This window comes from Falco punctatus, assembly GCF_963210335.1.
Source record: "Falco punctatus genome assembly, chromosome: 13".
NCBI lineage: Eukaryota > Metazoa > Chordata > Aves > Falconiformes > Falconidae > Falco > Falco punctatus.
Window position 1 is genome coordinate 27,537,340 of NC_137593.1, and position 18,806 is coordinate 27,556,145.

At 46.6% G+C, this 18,806-nt stretch overlaps 1 protein-coding gene across 5 annotated transcripts in view; it reads left to right on the forward strand.

Moving 5' to 3' along the window:
- The window catches only part of MAP3K13 (mitogen-activated protein kinase kinase kinase 13), an 82,438-nt gene extending 67,802 nt beyond the window's left edge, over nt 1-14,636 (forward strand). For 4 of the 5 annotated variants that reach the window (XM_080409743.1, XM_080409746.1, XM_080409744.1 and 1 more), the window contains 10 exons: nt 1,872-2,030; nt 3,657-3,765; nt 4,759-4,868; nt 6,068-6,184; nt 6,737-6,874; nt 7,884-8,622; nt 10,037-10,107; nt 12,572-12,869; nt 13,557-13,654; nt 13,742-14,636. In XM_080409743.1, the coding sequence (XP_080265869.1) occupies nt 1,872-2,030; nt 3,657-3,765; nt 4,759-4,868; nt 6,068-6,184; nt 6,737-6,874; nt 7,884-8,622; nt 10,037-10,107; nt 12,572-12,869; nt 13,557-13,654; nt 13,742-13,778 (1,876 nt within the window). In that variant the 3' untranslated portion in view covers nt 13,779-14,636. Of the gene's footprint in view, nt 1-1,871; nt 2,031-3,656; nt 3,766-4,758; nt 4,869-6,067; nt 6,185-6,736; nt 6,875-7,883; nt 8,623-10,036; nt 10,108-12,571; nt 12,870-13,556 lie in introns of all 5 variants that reach the window. The other variant, XM_080409747.1, reaches the window with a different exon arrangement.
- The last annotated feature ends 4,170 nt before the right edge of the window (nt 14,637-18,806 follow it).

Consider the following 18,806-nt stretch of genomic DNA (forward strand, 5'->3'; position numbering starts at 1 on the left):
TTCTTCTCGGAGAAACCCTTGGGTTGTTTTGGAAAGAAAACACTCAGCATTTGTCTGGTGAGCTTTTCCCTTTGAATCACAGGTTCATGAGGAGGAACGGCGCCCAATTTCCACCCTCAGTTTTCTGTCCTTTAGAGTGGCTTAGGTTCAGGAGTATTGCATGGAGCATAGTGTCCAATAAAATCCAGCTGCAAGCTCCGCTGAGGGCTGTGGGCACTCCTTTACTCCTGTCCTCAGTGACTTAGCGATGTTGCTCTTCGGTTCAAACCTAGAGGTGCCTTTGGTGCAAGTTCCTCTTGAGTGCAGTGCACTGATGATTGCTCAAACTCCTCCTTGACATCCATTTCTCCCCCAAGATGAGCAAAAGCAATGTTTGTGAATGCTGACAACAAATGAGAACAGTTCCTAAGCTGCTTATGTCTGCTCTCTCATCTTTAACAGCAGGCTAAAAAAAAAAAATCTGTAATCTTATCAGGAGTCTCGAAAATCCTTTGTCAGTTCTTAATCATAACAAAGCTGAAACCAGATGGGGTTTCCCAGTAGTTTGTCCAAACACCTGTATCCCTGCTTTCCTGCAGCCCATGGAAAAAAAAAATTCAAGGGAAAAAAATATTCAAATTCTGCTTGTTTTGTGGTTGGTTCCCCTACTCCCCATCCCCCTTACCCCCCGCCCTGCGATTTGAAGTCACTGGGCTTTGAAAGTGCAACATTTTTCACATGAAGTTCTGTTCCGTGACTGATGGTTGTTCAGACCCAGGCAGTTTGTCCCTTAGATGTTCTTCTATACTGAACAACAGCAAGTTGATTTTAGTACAAGCCAGAAACACACTTCTCACTTCTCACCTTGTTTGACTTGCCAGCAAGCTTGGCAGGGTCAGTGTCCCATGGACGGATGGGGCACGCAAGGAGGGAGATACAGCTGGGTTTGGAATCGGATGGTTGTGCTTCACCTGGAATCACAGCCTGGTTGTTAATGTGCAGTCAGGGTGCTGGCTCTCAGCAGCATTTTGTTTACCTCTGCATTGATTGGTTTGATATTTCCTTGGTGTTTTATTGGGTGAAGATTGTAAATAAATAACTGTTTGCTGTTATAAATTAAGGGTTTGGTCGTTACTGATCGTTTTCCTAAGGAAGAGAAGCAAAGTGAGTTTTCTTACCTATATCTTCCAGTTCTTGTAATAAGAACCTCTTCACCAGGCAGAATTCTCTTAATTTTTTCTTTCTTTAGCCTTCCTTTCTTCAGCACAAAAGAAATATCGGATGAGACTGCATGTGCTTTTGATACTGACACTTAAACACATTTGTTAATTTCTGTGTTGCAGTAGTTGCAGTACTGTGTCAGACCCATGAAACTCATACCTAGCAGTACACGTAACAGCAGAGGGAGCTTTTGGTGGGGGCGGGGGGGAAGTTAAATGTAAAAAGACTGCAAAACCTTTGTTGTGTTGTGTCTGTAAGACACCAGTTCCGTCTGTCCAGACCAATAAGAACAGTCTAAAGTCTGTCTCAGAAAAGCTAACTTCTCTTTTCATTTAACAGCAGTGAGATTTAATCTATACAGAAAATATGCTTTCAGGATTTTTATAATCTCACAAAGAAAAGTGAAAGGCTGTGTGAAAACCAGCGTGGTTTGGTGTTCAGCCCAGTGCTGGAGCAGTGGAGGAAGAGTTACCTGGTGTGTGGAACAGCTACACTGGGTTAAAAGCTACTACGTAAACACTGTTGCACCTACTCTCAATTTCAGATCAGACATACCTATTGCCCTGTGTTGCCAAACAAACGTCTTTTTTTTTTTTTTTTCCCAAGCTCCAGATGTCTCTGTTTAATTGAATTCACACAGAAGCTTTTATCCTGTTTTATTTTTTCATCAGGTCATTTGGGGTAGTTTTGTGGGAGCTGCTTACAGGAGAGATCCCCTACAAGGATGTGGACTCTTCAGCCATCATTTGGGGAGTGGGCAGTAACAGCCTGCACCTTCCTGTCCCTTCGACGTGCCCAGATGGCTTCAAAATCCTCATGAAGCAGACCTGGTAAGAGCCTGAACCTCACGCCGCAAGACCTATGGCTGGCTCCCAGCTCTTGTCAGCCTCCCAGTAAAAGAAATGAAACCAGAGTCAGTGTTGAGGCCAGAGCAGAGGGCTCTTAAATACCCTCACACTAGTCATGAGAGCAGTACGTTCCAGCGTTTTGGAAACTGCTTCCTTGTGGCAGCAGGCCTGGGCCCCAGAAGGATGTTTGGAGCTTAGAGGAAGGAAGAAACCTTTCTGGTTTGCTTGGGGGGGGGGGGGGGGGGAGGCAGGAGGGGAGGGGGTGGGCAGACACTGTTGAGACTAGTGAGGGACAAGGAGTTGAACGGGAGAGAAGTGGGAGAGCAGAGCTTGATGGGAGCCCCAGCAGGGTGACAGTTGCCCAGGTGTGAACCAGAAGCAGGTAGCACGAAGGTCATCTTCAGTAGCCATCACAGAGACTGTTCCTTTGTCATAGCAAAATAGGTGAGAAAAGGGAGCTCTGTGGGAAGAGGAGCTGGAAGGAAAGTAGTGGTAAAATTTCTTCATGCTGGCTCCAGAGTAAAAGGAGATTATTTTTTCACTCTGAAACCCCCTTGTGACTGACTTTTGAACTGGACAAAGAGAAATTTGAGCTTTCTGTATGATTTTAGAGGTATAGATACAGAAAATGCTTTGTTTCCTCCACATGCCAGATTAGAGTTGCAATTCTTTGTCTTGGGTTGTGCATTAATGCTTAGTCTTTGCAATTGCATCTTGACACAGACTATAAGGGTTCTTCCAGCATTTTCCTACTCCGTGAGTTTTACCAGCCATCCTCTCAATGGCACAAAGGGAAAAACAGGCCAGAGCATCTCTGGATCTTTCCCGGTGGCTGTTTACCCCCCTGACCCTGAGCTGCAGCAGGTCGTGCTGTCGCAGTGTCTGTGCTGGGGTGTGCTGGGGGCCGGGAGCGGTGTGTGCAGCTCCCAGCAGGGAGCAGGGACGGACGCACACTCTGCTGTCCCCACCTAGTGGAAGCGGGTGGTTTGTAGGGCTGAGGTGGCTGAAGGAGCTCGCTCTTGTCCTGAGCACTGAATCCATGCGGCACGTCTGGTGGGTTCAGTCCTGAAGCTCGAGTGCTCGTCTCTCTTCTCAGACTTACACGTTCTTGCACTTGAATGGATCTTACAGAGATGTTCAGTGCATTACAACACTGCGTAGGCTCAGGCACGTACTATGTGGCAACACAGATACATTTGGTGTTGATAAACACCCTGCTTTGTTGAATGTAAATTATCATGTCTACTAGATCAAGTATTCCCATTATAAAATTCAGAAATGAATAGGATAACGAACTGAGCTCTGTTTCTTCTTACCAAGTTAGGAACAGTTTCAGTTTGTATCCTATCTTTCACTTCATAATCACATTTTCTTATTTTAAATGATTTTCATTGCTTTGGTTTCTTCAGAATAGATCATCACAAATGAAAAACTGAATACAGAACAACCCTAGCACAATGAACCCATATTCAGGAAAAGAGGAAACTGAAACCTCCTTTGCTCTAATCTGTCAGCTACATGGTTCAGAGACTATGTTCTAGTGAGAAATCCTTTCAGAAGGGTAGGAGAAGCCAACAATGTTAACAACATTTGTCTGTTTTACTTCAGGCAGAGCAAGCCCCGGAATCGTCCCTCCTTCCGGCAGACACTGATGCACCTGGACATCGCATCTGCTGATGTGCTGGCTACTCCTCAGGAAACCTATTTCAAATCACAGGTAACTGGAGAATGGCTGTAGTCCGAGAGCACCAGTTAGCTCCAGGGGTCTGATTTCAGAGGCTGCATCGAGTACGCAAAAGTCTGGATTCCTGGGGAGAAGCAAACTGGGTATTTGAAAATCTTTTACCCAAACTTTCACAAACTGAGACATCTGCTGACTTTAGTCAGAAACTCAGTGTTGTCTCATTTGCTTCTCCCTGAAACTGCTGACTTGAGATGTTCTTCTCCCAGCTGTTCTCTCAGTACTGCTGTACAGGGGACCATGAGCCTGCTGAGAGCGGAACGGTTGCACTTATGGTGAAGATAAGCAGAGCAGCCAGTGGGACAAAGAGCTGTTACAGGGCAGTGAAGGGACTCTGGGACTTTCAGGGAAGATCTAAAATTATGTTCTTAGAGATTCCTCTGAGTCCTACCCAGCAAGCTACTGTCTGCTCCCAAGGAGGGAAATAGAATGAAACCTTGGCTCCAGTATAGAAGATCTATATAGGGTGTTGGGGTGTGTGTGTGTGTGTGAAGAAGTGGGTGCAATTATTTAAAGCTGCAAGAACCAGGGCTTCAAGGGGCAAGAAGAGTTAGTATCACCCTAGTGACAGTCATCATTGTCATGAATACAGCTCTCCAAATCATAAGTCTTTCTTGTTTACTTTAAAGGGCAAAAGGGAAGAAAATGTTGGGTTAGGACGAAAAGAGTGTTGGGAGTTTTTTTAATATTTTTTTTTTTTTTTTTAGAAAATGCAGGTATGTTTTAAAGAATCTAGTTGGAGCACAGAATTGGAAATAGCATTTGAAAATGCTGATAGTAAACATGCATTTGAAAATGCTGATAGTAAACATGCTGCAATGATGCTGCCCAAAATAATTCAGCTAACAAAACCACGTTTTTAACCCAAACCTGTAATTTTCTGCAGACACAGTGTTGCCCAAGAATTTTTCTTTGGTGCAACTGGAGATCCAAATTCTACAGATACCTAAAAGTAAATTGCTTTCCTAGGCTGAATGGAGAGAAGAAGTGAAGAAACATTTTGAGAAAATTAAAAGTGAAGGAACTTGTATCCACCGGCTAGATGAAGAATTGATTCGTCGTCGAAGAGAAGAACTGAGGTCTGTTGATGGTCTTTTATGTTCACTGCTCACTTTTTCCATCCAGCCTTCTCTTATCCAGCGAAATGACCCCAGCTCCCTCAGCTTCTCTTCACAGGGCATGTGCTCCAGCCCCTGACTGTTCTCATGCTCCTCTTGTACTGAGGACTCCAAAACAGGACTCGGTATTCCTGGTGGCTTAAATTGCAGCAGCCTAAATGCCTTGTGAGTCCAGAAACTGAAGTTCCCACAGGCCTGCCCTAGGCCTTGAGTGTTGCTTGGCTGATGAAAAGCTAGAGAGAGAGAAACAGTGGAAAGCGTCCCTGCTCTTTGACAGTCTGAACAGTTTGCTCTAGGCAAGACAGGCAAAAGCTTGTGTGTTTGCCAGGGAATATTCCTGCCTGAGTTTTGATGTTTGCGATAACAGCACTGCAGCAGGTACATCCACCTCAGTGGAAAATGCATCTTGCAGTTTGCTGTGAGCTTTCCCTGCCCTGATAACTTTCTTTGAATTTGTTATTTCCAGAGGAGTGAACACACTCCAATTTATCAGCCCACTGAAATTAATTTTGAATATTAGACCAACTTAAAAACGAAAGGTGAATGTTTATTTAAGAAAGTGTTTTCTGCTGCGTAACAAATTTGCAAATATGTGTATGACACAGAAACATAAAATACCAAATAGCAGTTCTGTGTCAAAGCTGCGAAACGAAAGGAAACCTTGTTCAGGCAGTTTGACGCAGTTGTTGATCAGTGTTCCCTAGCCATTGGGAGCTTTTGATGGTCTCATCTTTCAGCTGTGGTTCAAGATGTCTTCTGCAACTTTACTGTAGCTGTAGGGGCATATTGCCTTTTATGAAATACGAATGACTTCTTTCCCTGCTTCTTAGAAGCTAACTTATCCCCTTTTCTTTGCAAACAGGATGATCAGGGCTTGGCTAACGGGCTTGTGGATGCGTGTGAGGCATTTGCAGCTTCTTTAGTGAGAAGCTTTGCCATCTTTTGAGACTGTTCAACACTTTCAAAAGCATATCATGATTCATTGCTGTATCAGGCTCTTAACCGTCATTCACTGTTAACTCTGTCTAGGCTTCTGTGCAATGCAGCTGACAAATTTGAATTTTGGAAGGCTCTTTCCTAAAGCACCCATACTTTTCCTTATTCTTCTCTCTTGATCCGCAGATATCAGACTGTGGAATAATGACTTTTCTGTTTTTCAGGCATGCATTGGATATCCGCGAACACTATGAGAGGAAGCTGGAGCGAGCCAACAACTTATACATGGAGCTCAGTGCTATTATGCTGCAGCTGGAGGTCCGTGAGAAGGAGCTCATAAAGTATGTATCTCTGGGCATAATGGCATGCTGTGCACGTGGCAATATGCATACAGGAGAGACAAAACAGCGCTTAATTTCTAAACAGCATAGCGTTACTTGTAGATTTAGTGTCCTCTGAAAAACTTACAGGGTAAAGAAAGTGCTGGCAAGCAGAGACAGGACCCTTAAGAGTAGATTGCTGCAGATTGTTTAGTGTATATGTCTTTACCCAGTGTTTACTGACTGGGAGAAAGGCACCTTTTCCATTTGGTGTTGGCATATCCTTTGGCACCTTTGTAAAGAGAAAAGCAGTGCTGTTTCTGGACTGGGTGCCAGGGCCCTCTTCCAACTGCCTGATCTCTGCAGACAATTTAGAAAATCGCTATGTCCTTTTGCAGAACAGCATGTTGTGTTGCACCCAGCCATAGCTGAGAAACAGGCACGCAGTGTGCTCACAGCAGAGCTGTGTTTCTGTCCAGCAGGAGCTGCAGTTGGATAAAGAGAGAACTGATCTGGCTTTTTGTTTGTTTGGTTTTTTTGTTGGTTTTTTTTTTTTCTTTCCCAACATTTCAGGAGGGAACAAGCAGTGGAAAAAAAATACCCTGGGACTTACAAACGCCACCCAGTTAGACCCATAATCCACCCCAATACAGTGGAGAAGCTGATGAAGAGGAAAGGGGTCTCCCATAAACCAGGCAGCCAGACTAAACGGTAAGAAGTAACAACGTCGTTCTGTGCCAGGAACCAGCGGTAGATCCTCGCTGAGATGAGCAGGCAGCTTGCGTCCCTGTTAGCCCGACAAAATGCAGGACAGGCCAAAGGGGTGCTTGGTGTTGGGCCTGGTCTGACCCTCAGAACCATGATTGTTTAATTCTGAAGATAAAAGAGATGAATCCTGCCATCCCTTCTACCTGGGCAGCCCTCTTGGAACAGTTTGGTCCATATGAGTTTTTCCATAGATGATGGTGCTTTGACAAGGAGGTGTCTAATGTGTCTTCTCAAACTCCTGACTGACCAAGCAGAGAGCAGTTAGGTCATCCTTGACTTGAATGGAATAAGCAGGGTGAGGGATTATGGAAATCAGCCAGTCCTCAGGGAGGATGGATTCACTGTTGAGGAATTAAATTGGGGTTTGAGATTTGGGAATTCGTGCTGTCCTTTCAGCTAGTTCTCTTCTGCGTGACTTTCAGAAAGTGAGATACTTTTTTTCAGAGGAGGTGTCTATTTTATTTTTCCCTTTTCTGGGATTTCTGGGAGTTAAGAGAGTCTTGATTAACAATGAATAATCACTTCTGAATTAATATCCACATATGCCTCTGAAATGAGCAGGCTGATAAGCATCAGCAGATTGGGACCCAATTGCGCTGAGCATTGTATATGCACATAGTAAGAGACATGCCCGACACCAAGGTCTTAGGAGGGAGCTATTTTGGGAGCAGAACATCAAAATAAGAGCGGAAAAAGGACAGTATGTGACAGATATTGGAAAAAGCAGCAAGAAAGGAGTGTAGAGCATGATGGGCTAAACGGAAAGGACGTTGAGTAGAGACAATCAAAGGAAACTAAATGCAGACGTTAAACAGCTGAAGGGGAGAAAAGCCTGTAGATTTTAGAAAGCAGAGTGTGCTTGTGGCTACAGCTGGCTCTTCATCCTGGCTCCGAGCCGATGTAATTTCTTAGTTTGTGGTTTAATGCATAACTTCTGCTGACTGTCCCTCAGGCCAGATCTACTGAAGTCAGAGGGCATACCCAGCGCGGAAGCAGCATCCAATGGCTCACCAGTCTCAGGAAGTCCCAAAATGTCAACACTGAGTGGCAAAAGCCGCTACCGCAGTAAGCCACGTCACCGCCGAGGGAACAGCAAAGGCAGCTACAATGATTTTGCAGGGATCTTGAAAAACCAGCCAGTGCAAGATGATGCACCTCCACCTCATAATCATTCTCATCATCCCGGCCTCCCGCAGCAACCTGGCCACAGCCATCCCCATGGCCATCACTCACGGCTTCATGCCCACGGACAAGATATTGCCAACTGCGCAAACAACTTAAGGTACTTTGGCCCTGCAGCAGCGCTGCGGAGCCCTCTCAGTAACCACGCGCAAAGGCGGATGTCTGGGTCCAGCCCCGACCTCATCTCCACTGCCATGGAAGCAGATTGCCGAAGGAATCTGGAGAGCAAAGAAAGCAAAGCTGATCATTGGGAGTGTTGCAAAACAGATCCGTATGATTCCTGTCTTCAGTGCAGGGACGAGGACAGTGGTCAGGTACAGATGTCATCCGTTGAAACAGGGATGAGCCATTCTCAATCACCAACATCTGCTTCCCTATACGAAAACGCGCAGTTCATTGAGAAGATGGAGGAGGAGGGTTTCAGCAGCTCTAAGTCAGCATCTGCCTTAGGCACTCCCCAGCACATGGCTTCCTCAGTGCTACCTTGCAAAGCAAGACTCCTTCAAAAGGTAAGGACAAAGCATAGTGATTTGAATAAAAAAACACGCAAAGCTTGCTGCTCTTTCCCCTCTCCAGCAAAAGGTGTGTAGCATAGGCTAGTGTCTGGATACGGGATAGTGGCAAAACCATGTTTCCCACGCACATAGCAGTGGAGTTACATGTACAACTTTTTCTCGAAGAAATCATGCCTCTTTGAACTTTGCTTTGTGATCTGGACATACTTTTGAAGTTAATTTTATTGAAAAGTACCGTAGGCATATTGGAGCATACTGCCAATAATGAGGGTTGTCAGATGTGGTTCTGATAGGGCCCGGTTCTGCTGCTTGCAATTTAGCCACTTTTTGTTTGAGCTGAAACTGAATTTTTGTTCTTGAAACAGTCTCAAAATGTTTTCAGGCCTTTCTCAAAACAAAGGAAGGGGTTTTGGTTTGGCATGTTTTTGGTGATGTTAAATGAGTAAAGTTTCATTGAGAATCTGTAGCTCTGCTGTGCCCTGGAACAGAAATTCATCATTTGCCATGGTCTTGGGGACATGCCTTTTGTTGCACCTGCCAGGAACTGTCGCCCTTGACTGGAAGTCATAATTCTTATGTATTTTGTGAGGATTTTGCAAGGGTCAAAAGGTGTTTCAGCACAGTTGTATGGAAGCAGTTCCTGTTCATTCTTCCTGCTTCTGTCCAGGTGGTGAGAGAAGTAGGAACCAGTCTGAGTAGAGTTCAAAGAGCAGGAAAACTGGGCCTGGGTGGAAAAGTGGAGGAAAAGAGGATAAGTACCAGACAAAGAGTGTGATTTTGGCCCAGAATGGAGGGAGGAGGACCTCGTATTACAAGGGGATGGGGTCAGATAGAGGCTGAACCAGGGGGTGGCAGGTGGCAGGGCGTAGAAGGATGTGTAAAAACCAAGAGCGCGGGGGGTGGATTTGGATGGGAAAAGGAAAACAGAAGGCTCTGTGCTCACTGAAATAGAGAATGGAACTAAACTCAAGTTTTCCTAGTTGGTGAAACCCACCAGCAAAGGCTGTGCCATCCCCATCCTGCTCTGTGATGGGCTTGTGTAGAAGAGGGTTGAAGTCATAAAGCTGAGTGCCAGGTCAGCTCAATAATTTATATGGATTTCAGTATGATACTAATTACTTGATTTGCTTCTGTAAAAATCCGGAACTTTATGTACTCAGTGCCTGCTAAATTACTCCAGTGTATTTCAAAGTCAGTTACTCCAAATTCAGAAATGGCAGCATTAAGACTGCCTGAAATAATCTCCTGGTAAGAAGATGTTTGAGTCAGTGCAGGTTATTTTTCTTGTCTAGATTGTTGCAGCCCATTGACACAGTGACTTTGTCCTGGAGGACCAAGGGGCAGCCATGTCATTGCATGTTTGTTCTTTCACAAGCGTGATACGATTCTTGCCCTTGTTTTCTGCCAGAGCGGTGATGACTCTTCAGAAGAGGAAGAGGGCGAAGTAGACAGTGAAGTGGAGTTTCCTCGTAGACAAAGGTAAAAGGTGAATTCACTCTAATCTCTTTGGTGGGATAAAATGCAGGAGGAGAACTGTCTTAGCAGCTGCACACAAGCATTGCCACTGTGGAAGGTGACAGCAAAAGAACAGAATCATGTTCAGTGCATCCCGTCCACCCTCAGCTGATCCCTCCTGTTCACTCACTGTTTTCAGCCTGTTCTGAGATGTTCTTTCTAGTATAGCTTTTCCGCTGCAGGCTGTTTGTAGCACAGCTTGATCACGTTATTCAGCCTATAAAAATAAGCTACTGCACCACCAGAATCAGACTTACTGGATGTTGGGACCCTTTGTGGACCCTTTCAAATGCTGTTTATTAACTGTTGCTGCAGTGGGGCAGACTCCAGCACCTTTGTAGTTGAATTCAAATAGGATTGAAGAGCTAGGTGACAACATGGCAGATCAAATTTGATGGTCTTGCCGGTGAAATAAGACTTGAGGGGGCATTCCTACCTAAGCCTGTGTAATAGCTTTACAGTCTTGTGCTTGGGAAAGACGACATGGAATTGGTGCCGTACCTTTATGAAAGCAGCTGCTTAAAGTGCAGAAGTGATCCTGTGGGCAAGTAGGTTAAAGGTCGTTAGGAGAGGAGCAAAGAAGAAAATAAAAGCTTGTCTGCTGTTGTATAAATTGATGGCACACCTGCAGCTTGAATCCTAAATGCCACCTTCATTGCCCGAGCTCAATGACCATGGTAAATTTTGAAAAGGTACTGAGATGTGTGACAAGAATGCTTAGAGATGGTTTCCATAGAAGAAGAGATTAAATCCATGAGAAATGAGCAGGAGAGGCGATCCTAGAGGTGCATGAAATTGCAATGTATGTGGAGAAAACAGAGAAGGAATGATTCCTTACATTCATGTTAGGGACACTTAGTGAAGCAAACAGGGTTTAAAATGAGCACAAGGAAGCGCTTTTTCCATCCAAAACATTTTCAGATATGGAGCTCATTGTCAAGGTATACTGTGGAAATCAAAACATAAACAAGTCATAGGTGTTAGATTTATGGAGTGTAGATCCATCAGTGGCTGTTAGCAGTCTGTCATCCAGGTCTGATCTGCAACTCAGGAGTCTGATTTGCTGAACGGTACAAACCGGGAAGCTATGCCAGGAGAAAGCAGGCTCTGTCTGCACACCCTGTTCTCATACTTTTCCCAGATTATTTCTTCCAGCCTACGGTTGGAGACAGAACGCTGGACCATATGAGTTTTCTGACTCATATGGGTCTTGTGCGATTGTTGCTTCTACTGTGATTTACTAACTTGGAAGACAAATTTCCTCTTCCTGAATTCATTGTGATGACCTGTTGTGGGTCTCCTGGCGTGTTCTGTCAACTGATACTTTGTACCATTACTGTTGAATCCTGGCATGAGGCGATTTCCACATTCAAGTAACTCTGAGCTTATTTTTTGAGCACACATACCTAAATTCTGGTCTGGCTGTTTGGATCACTGCCAGGTGATGCCGGTGTTCCCAGCTGAATTAGCTCGAACCCTACAGTACAACCTTTCTTTTAGAAAAAGAACTGTTAAAGAAAATATCCTCTAGGGCAGATCAGCTAATACCAGAATGTAGCAGAGAAGACCATATAAGAACGGATGAATTTAAAGATGCAGGTCTTGAAATAAATCATTCAAAAGGTAGTAGATTTCCATAGCTCCAAGATGTGAAAGGCAGCACAACATTTTGCAGAGCTCTTGCTGCCAGCCTTGCAGATGAGTTATGACTCAGCTGGAGATGTGTTCTTAGGGTGGGAAGAGGCTCTTGCTCTCGGAGAGTTGATGTAAAACCTTTTCCAGGAATAGAACCTGTTTTGCTCAAAGACATTTTTGGAAGGATCAAGCCTGTAGCCCAGTGTGGAGAAGCAACCAGGGAGTATTGTGTGCTCTGTGCCAGGGTGGTACCGGCTAGGGAGAACAGTACTGAGTGGCCTGGGCTGCCTGTCACAGGGAACAAGCCCTGTTCCTCTTGTGCTGAAGATGCCGGTTAAAAGTACAGATGCAAAAATCTGCTCTGCATTGCGTGCTCAGGAAGCAAGATGAGGTTTGCCAGGGGAACCTGTGTAAACTTGTAGCAGCCACTCTGCATTCACTACACTACTAAGGTGGCGAGGGTTTGGATTGTGATACATGTCTCAAAAGCAAGCTGCCTGGTTTGTACCCCTGCTGCATCCCAGAAGCAGTTCCTTGTGTTCAGACTGTAGCCTTGTGCTGGTGCACAGCTCGTTCTTACTCTGTGCAGTGAGAAGGTGCGTGAGAAGCTGTCGCTTTTCTAGCTGGCAGTGGACTCCTGGGAATGGGCTCACCCAGGGCAGAGTGGGCACCAGGAGTGGGGTCTGGTTAAGCCAGGTATAGCAGAGTGGCTGGACGCAGCACCCAGGGAAGTTCTTTGCAATCAGAGGCACTGTGATACAAACTGAACGCTGAACCACTCTCCTGTCTGCAGACCTCACCGCTGCATTAGCAGCTGCCAGTCCTACTCAACCTTCAGCTCGGAGAACTTCTCTGTGTCAGACGGAGAGGAGGGGAACACAAGCGATCATTCGAACAGCCCGGATGAGCTGGCTACCAAGCTGGAAGATGAGCTGGCTGAGAAGCTGGAGGACATGTTGTCCCAGACTCCAGAGATCCCCATTGAAATCTCCACCCAGTCTGATGGGCTTTCAGACAAAGAGTGTGCTGTGCGGAGAGTCAAGACTCAGATGTCTCTGGGCAAACTTTGTGCAGATGAACACAGCTGTGAGGTGAGTTGTACGTTCACTTATCCCTCTTCCTTCTATTGAGTAAAAAAATAAGTAATAAAATGTTATGAAAAGGAATCCAAAGGCCAGAAAGTTGGCTGACTGCCTAGGAAATGCTGTGGCAGATGTACTAAAACAAAGTAACAGCTTAAATACCCAGTCTTTCTCATACTTAACCAGAGGAATAGATGGGGAAAAGCAGCACAAACAAAACGGAATGTAATTTGCCAGTCAAGATGAGTGAGATATTGGGAGGCCATCAGATTTGCAGTTGCATTAAGTGGGGTAAAAAACAGCACATGAGGTAGATAATGAAATAGAATGGATATAAACTGTCTGCCTCAAACTTATCCATTGGCAGTCTTGCTGATGAAGCTGGGATGATTTCCTTCTTTTTATTGTCTTTCAATTGTTCGGGAGGGGTAGAATGGAGCCTGCTGCCCCATTTTATCGTAACTCTGTGTTTGGTAGCGCTCTGACCAGCTATTTTTCTGCTGTCCCCTGTTTGAGGAGAGACAAGTGACCTTTGGTAGGGCGATTGTGTGCTGTTGCTATCTCCTGTGCGCTGCCAATCTCTCCTTCTCCGCTGGTGGTGACCTTTGCCTGTCTGCTGAGACAGATTGGGATGGTGTGGTTGATCTGCAGTACAGGAATGTTGCTCAGGTCTCCTCCTTTCCTTTTGCTTTGCAGAACCCAGCACAGTTTGGAGAATCAGACTGTGACTCTTCTGAAGGGGAGTGTTCTGATGCCACGGTCAGGACCAATAAGCCCTGCAGCTCTGCTACTTGGTAATACATATCTCCCCCAAAGCTTCCTGATACTGGCATTTTGATTTCCCTGAGATTCCACTTCATTCCCCTCATCACACTTTACAGGAAGAGAAGATGCTTCTCCTTCCCACCCCAGGAGTGATTTGCAATAACCCGAATCTCTGGAAAATGTCCAAATGAAATTAATTCTCTTTGAGCATTTCAATCAAGAATGGCAGGGATGTATTTTATTGAATAATCTAGTTACTGTAACATGGATATTTATTTTTTTGACATTTTAACACTTTTTACTGTAAAGAGTGGATTGTATTTATAGACACACAGACTTGTTGCAAAAAAAAAAACAAAAACAAAAACAAACCACGTTCAGAAAGCAAGCACATTACAGAGAAACATCCTGGGAGTCCTGCCTGGACAGCTTTGTGTACAAATGCAGGGGGATTCTCTTGCTGCTTTCACAGGGGACCAGGCCTCGTGGCCCTGAAGATTGGAGAACAGATCAAGAAAACTAAACCACTCAGTCTTATCAAATGAGGAAGCATAAAAAGACCTTACTATAGGGTAACCTGTGAACAAAGCATATTCAGTATAACCAGCTGGGTCATTTTTAATCAGAAGGTGGACATGTTCCTGGAGAAAATTGGTACTGAGGTGCTAGCATCCAGGGTCTTCTGAGTCGATACATCCCCAGGAATGTAATAGTGGGTTATATTTGAAGGATTTTTAGTTTCTTTTTTAATCAGCATTTTGTTGTGAGATCCTGCAAATGTATTCTAACCTCGTCCTCTCGAGAATTGGTATAAGAGCACTTCTTAACATCATCCTTGCTTCACTCTGGCAGTGTCGATCTCCAGTTGAGCAGGGAAACCTCTTTCAGATGCAGTGTGCCATTTCCCAGTTTACTTCCTCCTCTTACCTCCTGCCTGTTTCAGTCAGTCAAAGAAATCAATCAAATCAGTGTTGGAAAAGCAAGAACTTGCAAACCGTGGAAAGCACATTCTGCAGAGCCTGAGCACTCTTCTGGGGAGGAAACTGGAGATGCCTGTACTGGACTTGGAGAAGCAGTCTCTCACCTACAACAGCGTCGATAACCAGCAGAGAGCTGTGTGTTGAGGGGGAAGACTGGGAATCACTGGCCTAGATAAGAGCATTAGCCCTGCTCCGTCTCCTTATTCACTGTACATTCTTGAAAGCATTAACAGCTGCCTGCCCTTCATGTCAGGCTTTGTGCAAAACAGGTTGCACAAGGAATCCTGATGGTAGCTGTGTCTTGGGTGTACCCTGAGGCCTCTGTTTCTCCTTCAGGCTGAAACGCTGCAGGTGAAAGTGAGGATAGAACTGGTATGTGACAGGCCGAGGCATTGGCAGATGAGAAAAATTTGTTTTCTGATAGAACTCATAGTGCCTTCCCTTCAAACACTACTCTTCTAAGTCAATATTTAAAGAGAACAAAATGATAGAGCACGGTTCCCCCCCTACCTTAGTTGATGTCCCCCTGCAAGAGCTTTCACTCTGCCCTTCCTGGCGTGCCGGCTGGCGCGGCTGCACCACGCGTGTGGCACACGGCCGCGCTGCTGGGTGCTGCTCTGCAGACTGGCACACCAGCCTGAGATGAATGGCAGGAATGGACCATGGACAGGTACTTCTGTTGCTTTGTTTGTTTACATTTTATGTTAAAATATTGGTTTGAATTTAACTGTGGTAATTTATAGCCTCACGGCAAAATGAAGGAAAATGTCTTACTTATACAGAGAGCAGTATTGTATGAGTTAAATTATCCCATATTTTTAAATTTTTGTAGCTGGACTACACACAGATCTTAAGTTATGATGTTATTTTATTATTTATTATCATTTCTGTAGATCAGAAGGTTGGCTTCACCGCTAGCACAATTGTAATCTGTTCGTGTGATGTTACCTTCTCCCTGATCGCTGGGGGGGATGGGAGCAGAGCTGGTCTCAGCAGCTGTCAGTAGTTGCTGCCTGTCGTGATTTCCAAGGATGCTGTTATACTGGGGCAGAGAACCTGTCCGGGCCGGGCTGAGAGGGATGGATGCCGTCAGCCCTATGATATTCCCTGTGGTTGAAGCTGCCATTTGCTCATGTTGCCAGCAGAGCTGGCAGGGAACGGTGATCAGGGAGTGAGTGGCCTTTGAATTGATCACAAAGCGAATAACCATCACAAGATCCCCTGGCAAGAGCATCCAAAAGGACAAGCAGAAAGGAGGGCAATTGCTCCGGGCAGCGGGTGCAAAATCGGGGTGGCCAGCAGCGGTTCCACTGCCTGGTGGATCACCCGTTGGGACCAAGCAGGCTGCTGGAGAGGGAGCGAGTGGCTCGTGGAGGCAGAATGCCGTGGGAAGCGAAGCTCTTGCCTGGCTTGTTTGTTGTTTCCTCTCTTCCCACCCCTCACTTCTCCCAAATGTTCTCTGTCTCTCAGCCAGCCAGGAGGAGGTGGCAGGCCAGCGATGGTTTGCTGTTGTGGCGCGAGGAATATTTTGGTGTTGAAGAGGTGGGTGTGGATGATTACTCAGGAGGCTGGGGTGCAGGAATTTAGTGGTGGAGAACTGTGTGCACATAATATACGCACACAAAGAGACAGACTGAACTATTGCACGAAGAGAGGTTGAGATCTACCATCAGACGTCCCCCACAGGAGAGGATGCCAGGCCTTATGCCCCGGGAGAGGCTCTGCTGCTCAGGAGTGGCAGGCTTCCCGGGCTCCGACAGGCAGGGCTGCTCGGTGCCGGTGGGCAGCACGGTGCCGGCCCAGGGCCCCGCGGTGTGCTAGGGCAGCCCTGCAGCCACCGGCCCCGAGCAGAGCTGCCCCCGGCACAGGCCTGTCGGTGCCTCCAGGCAGGAGCTTCAGGCTGCCATGATTTAGTCCCTAACAAAAAGATCCCGGAGGGGGGGTTGGTAGCTGTGGTCTCTGCTTTAGAGCTCATCCACCAGGTGATGAAGTTCCTCTGGGCTTGGAGAGAAGCATAGAAGCTTTGATGTGTGGGATTTTGGGACCCTTCTGGGCCAGCTGTCCCGGGTGTGTGCCGATCCCTCCCCGTCCTTGCTCGGGGACACGCTGGCCCATTCTGTGGCCTGGAAAAGCAGAGTGGAACCCTTTGGGTTGTCTTGCTGCCACACTGAGCTCTAGTTTCTTTACATGCCCAGGTCACCACACTGTTACGGTCCGGTGTCACTCCTCCTAACCGCTGCCTACTATGCAGCGTCCCTCTGGGGCTGCCACTAGGGCAGCCCCCTTGCCTAAACACTATCCCTGTACCTGCTGTACCTGCGGAGATGTAACCCCAGCCTGCCCCACAGACACCTCGTGCCCTCGGCTGTGTGCGGGCAGGGGCGGCTCAGCAGCCCCCCACGTTCCTGGGACAGTTGTGGCCGGTTCTGCGGGGGGCTCTTGGGTGTTTTGCTTAGTGAAACCTGCCCTAAATAGCAGACAGACGTGATGCTTCACGGGCGCCCGCTGCAGTTCCTTGCACTTTCTCTTCTAGCAGGGTACGGGGCTGAGAGGCATGCATTGACCTGCTTCCTTCTCGCAGTAACACCGCGTTTGCGGGACAGAAGTAAACCGTGGGTTCGTTCCCTTTTCAGCATCCCGACTACCCTGATCCAGTTCTCATGGCTGCTGACAGCTCCTGAACACTAGCCTAGATTTTCTCCCAGAGCTGAATGTTGCCTTCCCCACTGTCGTGTTAAGTAACCATTTCATCTTGGCCCTGTCCAGTAGTGTTCATCTCTCTCGTCCCTGCTCTGCGGATTCCTGATACAAACTTGATGATTTTTTTTTTTTTTTTTTTGTATTGAACAGTGTACAGTGATGGAAACAAGAATGACTATCAAAGCAAACAATGCATGGAATAAAAAGCCAGTGTACTTCAAAGCTTCTCAGGCTGGTCTGGTGATCTGGGAATGGTTTCTCATGTACTTTGGGATAATGTCACGAAGCCTTTTAGTAACTGACACCATGTTAGTGAGCAGCTTGTTGTTACCTGTTTCTGAACACAACTGAACTGGAACTACTGGGAGCTCCAAGTAGCGGGGTAGAGGCTTGGTCGGACACACGTAGCCTACCAGGCACCCCGGGTGTCCCCAAGTGCTGGCTTTTGCTCTTGTCAAATGAGTGATTTTGGCAATGTGAGCTGGGGGATTGAACCTGTCACCATGGCTTCTCCCCCTGGGCTCCTTGCTGTCCCACTCAGTTCCAACCCTGTGGAGGGGGAAGGTGCTTAAACGGATGCAGCATTCACTGTCAGCTTCCCAAGTGCTCCGGGGTCTCCCATCTGCCCCATCCATGCCAGAAAGCTTACTTTACCATCTAAGTGGAGGGCAAGCTCGTGGGGAACAGAGCAAGGAGGTGCAAATACCAAAAACTGAGGAGCACTGTATCATCCCTGGGGGCTACTGTTCCCCAGCAGCTGGGACAGAGCCTAACTGCTTATTTTGAAACCTATACATGAGCAAATGTGTAGGATTCAAGGTGCTTGTCAAGGACAAATCACTGCCAGCCAGGCACATCCATTCCTCCCCCTCCTGCCTTTAGTCTTTGTGGGGAGTAGTAGCCACTGCTTCTGAGGTCTGTCAGTCTTGTGTGTTCTGACATGTGAATGATACATAGGCAGCTCATAGCTGGCCCCAAATCCTGAATGGTTTTGTTGCGGGGTGTGCTTACTTAACATCAGAACATCAGAGGAAGTCTTCTACAATTGCACGGACTCTGCTACAGACACAGCAGGGACCCTGAAACATAATTTTTTCTCAACTTAGGTGCAGTAGTACAGGTACCAACAGCACAGAAGGGCATGGTTTGTCATTTTAGGCCAAAAATGCTAAATGAGCGTGGGTCTGGAGAGGGAGTAGGGCCTGCCCTAGAGCTAGGAAATGCTGCTGCTAGAGTGGTGGTGAAAAATAGCTGTTGTTGCAGCTCAGTACAGGCCCCTGTGCTGTGAACTTCTAGGTGCCAAGGGATGAGGCTGGGTAGAAAACTAGCCTGGCTCAGCCTTGGAGCAGGCAGCAGTTGTCTGCTGCCACATCAGTCACACCATCGAGACTAGCAGGGATCACAAAGCTAGACCCACAGGAGCTCAAGGGAAGCCTGTGACTTGGGTGGGTAGCGTGACCGGTGCTTGGCCCCCATGTTGAAGAGCTGGGAAGGCACTAAG